The sequence below is a fragment of the Cottoperca gobio genome, chromosome 20 (genome assembly GCF_900634415.1).
Source record: "Cottoperca gobio chromosome 20, fCotGob3.1, whole genome shotgun sequence".
NCBI lineage: Eukaryota > Metazoa > Chordata > Actinopteri > Perciformes > Bovichtidae > Cottoperca > Cottoperca gobio.
In genome coordinates, this window is record NC_041374.1 from 2,897,477 (window position 1) to 2,907,189 (window position 9,713).

At 44.2% G+C, this 9,713-nt stretch overlaps 1 protein-coding gene across 1 annotated transcript; it reads left to right on the plus strand.

Annotated features, from left to right (window-relative positions):
• The first annotated feature begins 3,008 nt into the window (after window positions 1-3,008).
• On the plus strand, window positions 3,009-6,751 carry csrnp1b (cysteine-serine-rich nuclear protein 1b). The gene is made up of 4 exons (XM_029457780.1): window positions 3,009-3,183; window positions 5,018-5,277; window positions 5,380-5,676; window positions 5,789-6,751. The coding sequence occupies exons 1-4, from the start codon at window positions 3,009-3,011 to the stop codon at window positions 6,749-6,751; spliced, it is 1,695 nt and encodes a 564-aa protein (XP_029313640.1).
• Window positions 6,752-9,713: the final 2,962 nt, after the last annotated feature.

Below are 9,713 nucleotides of genomic sequence, written 5' to 3' on the forward strand. Positions count from 1 at the left end.
ATGAAGGTAGGGATTAGTCCACTCTAAAATCCTCTTCTTTTTTGTTAACTGTTACCTAAAATGAAGAGGTAGAGCAACGTTACAAAATGATTTACTGTTGAGTGATTAAACCTAAACTTTTTAATAATCTCCCCTGTTGGAATAATTTAAGATTTCTTAATAAGAACTTGAAGAGCTGTCTGCAGATAAAATAGTGATGAATTGGGATTCATATCAACAGCCTGTAGCTACATGTATCACGATAATCTTATTCCACTGACATAGTTATGCGTCTGACTTGAGCTGTGTAGTGCTTCTGGTGACAAATCTCCTCGCCAGAGATTTATCTTCCAAACTCTGTGACAACTGGCTGGGAAGCACCTCAGCGGATGCGTCCTTTATCTGGCTGCCTGTGTGTGGTTGATGGAATGACAGTGATGCATAATTTAGTGCGCGTTGAAAACATGCTGTGCTCCCTCTCTGGCTCGGCTGTCCGATCACATCCATTCTCCGTTTAGAGCAGACACTCACAGGCACTGCTTTCTTGAGGAGTCAGCTCTGAATTCTTCTCTTTCATCTTTGTTCCTTTTTTTTTCTCCTCCTCCCTTCCCTCCACCCTTTTTTGCAAATGAGTCATTGCACGATTGTTGTCTTTTTTTACCCCCCAGTCCCTTGTTCCATCCGCTGTCCCTGCTCTGTTGGCCTTGGTTCTGCGGGTGCAGCGGCTGAGCAGGCTGAGAAACTCCAGATTGACTACAAGCCGTCCCCTTGCCAGGATTAACCTCTCGCCATTGTTTCTGCCCGTTGAACAGGATTAACAAATCAATGTGTCAGGTAGACTGCAGTCAAGAGACAATGACCCAGTTCTGACACCACTGCCCCCCCACCTCTCTCCCTCTCCACCCACTTCTGCCTCACTGCAGCTTTTAATTAAAAAGACTTTGCTTAGCTGGCGCTATGCACTCCCTTGAGGATGCCTCGCAGCTTTGTTTTCTTTTTTCTTCTTTTTTTTTACAGGGAATTGGGGGTGGGAGTGATGGCAAAAATGTAATGTGAGCACATGTGCGCTCCTCTTTTCTCGCACAGAGATCTGCGTTCAGAACACACTTGTTGTCTGATCAGTACGTAAGCAACAGATGCTGCACCCAGGTGTTTCTCAATTGTTTCAAGGTAAATCCCATGATGGGATTGCATTCGTGGCTGTGAAAGGCATTTGGAGATTATTTCCTCACTCGAGTAAATATATGGATGGGAATTTCTCATTGGTTTGGTAATGTAAAAAACGCTGAGGTGGTCACTATGTAAAGGATTCCTTTGTGTTTGTTGCAGAGGCAGAATGAGCCAACTTGACCTATTGCAAGGTGATTCATTCATCATACACTATGTGCACTGGGGACAACAATATCTGACTGCAGCAATAACAACAACCCCCCCTATACAGCTGCCCCACTGCCTGTACAAAGGTGTCAGCCTCTTGCCCTTGACTTCTCTTTTATCCTTGTCAAAAGGCAGGACTAGTTTTGCATAATTGCTCCCTATTGCATGCTGAAAGTGACCTCTTCCTTGCATACCTGTTTCAGATTTTTTTTTTCTTTCTGTTCTGCAATTGCTGACGCTTGCATAACATCCTGATAAGACAAACCAGGCATGCACGCACGTATTAAAGTTCCTCTAAAGCCATTGGAGGATCTCTGGGCAAGGTGTGTCCTGTCTTTGAAGTGGTGACATTAGCCAGTTGGCATGACAGCTTGGTGTCTGAGCCTTGAGTCGAATAATTGTCATGTTTGGTACAGAAATGTAAAGATTCCTAATCTTCAATAATACAATAACAGAAAGTACAAAAAAAGATATTTCCTCATTAACATGTTTACAAAATGACCAAAAATGTAGCGGCTTGAGCTGTAAGCGAGTTGGCTGTGATTCCAATCACTGTAAAATGTTTCCTATCCCATTCCACATCATCGTAGGGAGTGTCTGCACTGGAGTTGAGCCCAGTCATGTCTTCCCTCTCCCCTCACTTCCTTCCTCCCCCCCACCCCTCCGTCCCTCCTTGTTTAAGTTAGCAGGCCCCCGGACTGCGATGATGACCTGTAGAAGTTGTGAAAAAGACTGTCTGTTGTTTCTCTGAGCTGCGTGACGCATTTACGTCCCATAACCATAAAACACACCAGCAGTAAACTTTCCTTCTCATCCAACATGTTAATTTTTCCTGTCAGTGGTTCCTGTTTTTCCTCTCTCCCTGGAACACGCTGAGGTCGATTTGGTTGAGCTATGAGAGGTTTCATAGATAGTGGGCAATGCTTTTGAAGATTAGAGAGTAAATGGCATTCTCTCTCCTCATGATCATCGTTTTTCTCCTTGTCTCCGTCTGTCTGCCTGCCCGTCTGTCTCTCTCAAAGGATTGATTGTTTTTATCGCTGAACCAGCAGCCCCTCTAAAGGGAGCGCTGGAGGAAAACATGCATGAGTTGCATAACAAAACATCTTGACGATGCATAGCTGTACATATTTACTATGAGGGCCATGTGAACAGGCTAATCGCCCTGGCTATGTCCCACACTTTTGATAGTGAAGGCTGTCTAAAGGGAATCATTGAAATTAAATGTCTATGGCTGGATGAGTTTGTCTCCTCTGTGCTCGGTCCTTCTCTCTAATCAATGCATTTGCTGACCTGATGGGATTTGGAAGAGGGTGAAGGGTCCAGTAATTGTTGACTTATGTGAATAGGACTGATTGATTGCTTCCTGTGCCATGGCTAACTTCCACTCTCAGCTGAGTGCAGCACGAGTTTGGGATGCATACAGTCTCGCATGACCGAGCACAGGACTCGCTTGTACCAATAACGCTGCAGAAGGCTTGTGTGTGCATAATGGCTCCATGCAACACACAGATAATGTCCGTCATTGGTTCTGGTTATATTACCAGATGCTGAACATTCAGACAAAACCTCAAAGCTGTTCAAATAAGTGTGAATAATTTGCTAACAACTTCTCCCTTTGCTCTTTCCTGCAGATCGTTCACACTGACGCCATGAGTGGGCTTCTCAAGAGGAAGTTTGAGGAGGTGGATGAGGACCCATGCTACTCCTCACCCTCCTCCTTCTCCTCTGCCTGCTCAGGCTGGGACTCGGAGGGGGAGAGCTGCTACTCGGACACCCTGGATTCCACCCCCAGCAACCCCAGCTCTCCTGCTAAAAATTTCAACAGTGAGTGTCCTCTTCCAGCATCAATAAATAGAAATAAATCATAGAAATAGCTGATGGTACATGCTTTTTAATGCGTTCTCTCGCCTTGTCTTACCTCTCTGCGGAAGCTCTGATAACAAACCCATAAAAACAAGGGAGAGTTAAGGAATCTAGGCAGCTGGCAGCCCATGAAACATTGCACAGAAATTATTTCAGACTTCAGCAATGAATATCCCCTTTGATTTTATGCCCTAAAGCAGCAAAATGGCTAATCGCATTAGGCAATGGCTGCTCACCTTGGCTCTGTCTCCACGTTCTTGCCAGAGCCTTGCAGACTGACAGAGCCTCACCTCTCCTTGAGAGGTGTGGGTCGAGCAGCTTCAGGGTGTTTCTGTCTGGACCTGGGTGCGTCTGCTGGCCTTTAGGGGACCGGTCTGGTCGGAGAGGGATTGTAGGGGGAGAAGGGCAAACAGTTGTGAGGTTTCCAGGACGGTGGGGCACGAAGCCAGGAGGAGAAGCGTGGCAGGTAGCCAAGGCTGGGAACACACAGAGCCTTGTCTGAAGCCCAGGCATGCACCCAGCACAGGTGCTGAAAGAGGCTGGGTGAAGGGATACAAAAAAGGGGGGTATAGGACAATCAAGAAAAGAGGACATGCAGACACATTTAGACGAGCAGATTGTACAAATCTATAATCCGGTGTTTGTGTTCGGCAGAAAGTTGCCTGCCATTGTGAGGTGAAAGGGGAAAAACGGCAAGCAAAGCTATTCCATTTCGAGGCAGCGGAGAAGGTGTCATTTGTCTCCTGCGGTGTCATAAGCCTGACTGGATTTGATGGATGTGAAGCTGAACCTGGCAGTTTGTTTTATCTGTATTACCCCGAATGGCAGATATAGACAACATAGTAAAGCTTAACTGCATTGGTGTAAAGGGTTGCTTTTCTTCCTCTGAGCTTCAGTTACACAAGTACACACTTTTTTCCCGTTTGAGGGCAGTTGTTCAGGGTGTGTCCCAAGAAAGCTCCATGACTGAGAAAACGGGAATCTACAAGGAATTCCCCACCACATAATAAAGGTGTAATGCTCAACACATGTGGAGTATTAGCATCCTTTTTCGAGGAAAAGGTTGCTCGTCTTAAAGCTCGTCTTAAAAGCCGTGTTGAATATTCCTGGGCAGAGGAAGTGGAACTTATAATAAAGCTTGAATAATTGTTCCCACATATGGTTCCACTTTGATTCGCCGATGGTTTTATTGTATGTGTCTGAGGATAGAACGATGGCTGTGGGTCCTGAATGTTTTTAAGAGAGAAAGGACCTTTGACTCCTCTCAGTTACCAGGCCATTTGTGGGGATTGTCAGCTTGCAGGGAGACCAGGGTGGGCAGTTTTTATGCCTGTCCTGAGAGCCACACTTCCACCCTCCACCTCTTCCGGAAGCCCCGAGCATTTACTAACCCGTTTGTGATCCTGGCAGCTCTGCTTCCTCCACTGTGTTTGCCACCACGGGGAAATTCCAGGGCTGGGTGTTTTTTGTCGCTCAGTAGGACGAGAAACAAGGCTGAATGGTTTCTCTGTAGTTTTAAGTTTCACTTTACAGGATGTAAGCGTGTTAGACTCCTGTTAGCAGTGTCTTTTAATTGGGTACATGATAAGGCTTGGTTGAGGACTAGGGCAATGAATCAGAGGGGTGTCCTTTTACAGCCTGTTCAGCAGGGTTTGCACGCATCTCACGTGATGGGGCATTATGCCATCTAGTGGCACTTAAAAGCAATTTAAAAGTTCAAAAGAATACTTCTGTTTAAAACACTAATCTCCTTCTTGGGAGATGTATCCTAAATCTGCTCTTTCTCCATCCACAGCAACCTCCATCCTTAAGAAATCCAAGAGAGCACGACAGGGCAACGTGACCTTTGACCAGGTGACGGTGTTCTTCTTCCCTCGGTGCCAGGGCTTCACCAGTGTTCCCAGTCGTGGAGGATGCACTCTGGGCATGATGCAGCGCCACAGCGTGCTCCGCACGTACACTCTTGCTGAATTTGCAGTGGAACAGCGGCTCCTACGCCGGGAAAAATTCCTCAACAGACTCAGGGAGGAAAAGCTAGAGGCTCTCAAATTAAAGGTGAGCAAAGTTGCCCCAAAGTGTATTGGCTCATTTGTAAATATTCTGATACACAATTTCAATGCAACGATTACTCATTTGATACCCTTTTGTTCTCCCCAGCTGACTAAGAATGGAACCCAAGAAAACGAGGAGGCGGAGCGACTAACGGTGGATGACATCCCCGAACAGGATATCGACATCAGTGGGGCCAATTTGGACGAGGGCTCTTTCCTCCATCCTTTCCCGCCTAAACGTCGCTACGCACTGCTCAAAGAAGCCGGTGTGAAGAAGGTCGACAAGGAGGAGAAGAGGCAACTGCATGAGCTCAGGATCTCCAGGGAGAACTGCGGTTGCGACTGCCAGGGCTTCTGCGAGCCTGAGACGTGTAGCTGCAGCCTGGCCGGCATCAAATGTCAGGTAAGAGCCGTAAACCCCCGAAACTGTGGTTTAACAATAAGTGCTCCAAATCACAATATAATTACAACTGTATTTCACAAGTAATTTAACTACTTCCTTCTGCTTCCCACAGATGGATCATTCCTCTTTCCCATGTGGCTGTACCAAGGACGGCTGCGGGAACACAGAAGGTCGCATTGAGTTTAACTCCACCAGGGTACAGACGCATTACATCCACACTATCATGAAGCTGGAGCTGGAGAAGAGGTTGGAAGAGCAGTCGAGCACAGAGGAGGGGGATGACAACACGACCACCTTACCAGCAGTGCCCTCCTTCCCCTTTAGTTCAGATCTGGCGGCAGCTGGAGAGAACAGTTGCAGCAGCGATATGACAGACTTATCAGACTCTTCAGGTCAGAGTGAGGACTCTGAGGCAGGCGAGAGCCAGCGTGAACACCGCACCCGGCTGGATGTCGATGAGAAAGGCCTGTGCCGCATTTTGAGTTTCAGCGACGCAGTGAACGGCTCAAGAAGTGGGAACTGTAAAGACATTTGCTGCCCAGATCAACGGCAAGATCAGCCGCAGCCATCTATGGAGGCTTTCAGTAGCTTTAGCATGGTGGACTTTGCTGACGAGAATGACAATATAGACGCTGCACTGTTGGACGATCACACAGACAATCGAGCAACAGCCATCTCAGAACTTTTGGATGAGAACGCCAACCAGGGAAACGGCCTATTCCATAGCAGTAGTGTGCCGCACACGCCCTCCCCAACCATCGATCGCTCGGCAAGCTATAACATGGACCTGAGCCTCTCCTCGGAGTCAGACCTGGAGTTCTTTGACGGTTTCCCCTGCTTGGGGCCCAGCTCGCTCTACAACTCCCTCAAGGAGTACGAACACATGGACAACTTCTTTCAGTTTCAGTTGCCTAGTTACCCCAGCCTCCCTTCGGCGAGCGACCCCGGGACCTGCCTCCTGGAGTCGCTGATTGGCCTTTCAGAATCCGTCCCAGAACCCCCTGCCACCTTTACAGACAATCAGCTGTTGGAGGAAGCCATGAAATTGTCTGTGATGGAGTCTGTGAAAGTTTGACAAAACGTGAAAATGTGTGGACAGTGCAAGAGAAAAGCGGGGGTTTTGGTGGGGACCGAACATGCACGTAAGAAGTCAATGTCAACGTGATTATTGGAGGAAGCTGTGATTTCCCTATTGCCTAATAAATGTCAGACTGTCAGACAGAATTCCAGACTTGCCTTCAAAACGTTAGCAAAGCAGTTTGGGATTATTGCTGTGTGAGATGGCAGCTAGTGTTAAAAGTGAAAAGATGCAAAATGGAGATCAATTTGACCAGGCCCATAGAAACCAATGATGGCTCTCAATTCCTAAGAAAGCTGTTTTAACCAAACCAAGATCACCAACCATATGCTAAACAGGAATCAACCTTTACCGGGGCCAGGTTGGGAATCTCAACACAGCTGAATGTGCACCTCAGGGATTTTTTCTAGCTTTCTAGCTTTTGGAGGCAATGTATGGTGACCATTGCTGTGATGGCCTTCATATGAAACCCGAGTTAAATCACAACATAGTCCTGTTCATGTTCTCCATTTGGGCTTGCACCCAGATGACTTGAGTAGGTAGGGTCCTCCCTGTTGAATCCTGAAGCTGGTGGACTCTTTCTCCTCAAGATCTCTCCCAAGGGTCTTATATTCTTATATGGTACAAAACAAATCCCTCTTAAAGCTCCTCGATCAGCACTTTATCTGTGAAAATGGTTATGTTTGAATAGGCATCGCTGTGGCTGTATGGGGTCGATTCAACAGTTCAACGCTAAATTATGGAGTTTCTTATTTATGAGCTGGGTAACTAGAAATAATGCTCATACCATTAAAAGCTGTAGCTTGTATTGTCTATATTACTTTTGTTTTAAATTATTTCCTTTCATGATTTTATTATATTTATTTCAGATAAAGCCTACTTTCACTCAAGAAGCACTGTGGTTTGATATTTTCACCTGAAAGTGCAATCTTCCTTCCTTTTTTCCATATCACATTAAGACATTGTTATGGGAATTGGGACCACAAGTCCATCAGAAAGTATTTAATATCTATTCTCTTATACCTTTTAACATTTTTTTGTGATAACTTATTACGTCATCATTTCATTAGCTATTTAATTTAAGACATTTTGGCAATAACATGGGGTGTTGTGAAGTTTACTGGATGTGCCTGCTTATCAGGGAGCAATGCCTGCCAATGGTGTGTGCACAGTGCTTCCATTTAAGCTTTGGGACTGAAAACTGTGGAGTCTCCCTAATCACTGAAACTAAATTATGGGTCTATTGTATCGCTGCCTATAATGTAACCATAGAAAATTACACTAATATTTTGTAACTAATTTATGTAGGTTAACGAAAGAATTCTAATCACTGAAAAAATTGAATATTTTATTAAGAAAGGAAAAATGATTTTCAATCTGGGACAACCTTTGTAATATATGAATTATAGAGAAATGTATTCTTATGAAGGTTATCGCTCTCTAGCATTCTGAAGTATTTTTAAATGGGCAGTCTCATGGTTAGATATCTTAGCGAAATGCCACTAAAACTAAGTAAATTGCAAAGATCAATTTGATTGTATTCTGAATTTCTTGGAAGTCTGTGACTTGGGTTACATTATGTAATGAATTACACATGTAAAGGGTTCTGTGGATAAAAACTGCATATATTATACAATTCTTATCGCACACACACAAACCCTGAAAATTGAAGAGTTGCCTCATTCACGATAGAACAAGACCTTTCAAAGGTGATTCTGCTGTCACCTGTGTGAACAGTCGAGGACACTAGAGAGTTGATGTACATATCTCACCCTTTCTACAGCTGTTTCAACAGCCTTTCTGGACCCTTTAGAAATTATGCATGCAGGTCCTGTTTGTTAAAAACTTGTTCTGATTAATTGTATACTTTTGAAAAGTGCTGAATGCACATTGGAAATGTATTATTCGCTTTTTGCCTTTTTGATTACTTTGAAATCCATCCGATATTTGTTCTTACGCCATGAAGAGGGCACTGATTTCTGCAAGCAAATGTTTGTTTCTCTTGTACAAAACATCAATTCTCATGAAGAAATGGCAACAGTGAGTGTTTATCAATGTAATGTATTACAGTACAGCTTTTTGTATTTTATTTTCAAAGAACGTGTCTTACTTTTTGCCTTTTTTGTTGTACATATTTCTGCTTGAATGGTCCTGCAGAGCAAACAAAGCTGCTTTATTTTTTACATATTCACACTTTAACCTGCTGTTCAGAAACAGTTTCTTTCATCTAAGCCATTTTGACAGCCTGTCCCTCCAAATAATAATTAAAAAAAAAACATTTTCTAAATGCTGTTGTTTGTCATATTTTTAATTTGTTGAAGTGAACTTTATGCTACGTAATAACCTTTAATGAATTTTAGATTCAGAGAGATTCGCCCATACAGTTGCTATCTTTGATTTATCTCACGCATATTTTATGTAATCTTTGCTTCCTGCCTGAATACATTTCCGATGGCTTCATGTGTTCGCATACTAAAATCATTTTCATTTCTAAAGCCCTAAAGGCAGTAGATCCATGTTCACATAAAATGCATTGGCATTCTTTTGAGGGTACTTTTTGTGTAAACCACTGGAATTCATGTGTGGTTTCTGGTCTCCATGGTTAAGAGAAAAACACAGTATGTGATGTCATGCTATAGTCTCCTGACTACCACCACAAACATATGGCCAGAAATCCCAGACGAGAAGCAAAATGTCGAGCCAGTGACTGCATATAGCTCACATTTGGCCACCATTAAGAAAATGTGGTTCTCGTTAAGTCTTTAGGTGAACGTTACAAGAATTCCTTTTGGTTTTCTTTGATTCTGACTTCATTAAAAGGCTTTATCTCCATAACACATTGACACAGCCTAAACCTAAGAGATTAAAAATATCGTTAAGACGTTTATATCCACTTGGGTTGCACCATTTTGCCACCATTCTTGTTGGCCCAGTGACCCTCTAACTGTGGCCCCATTTG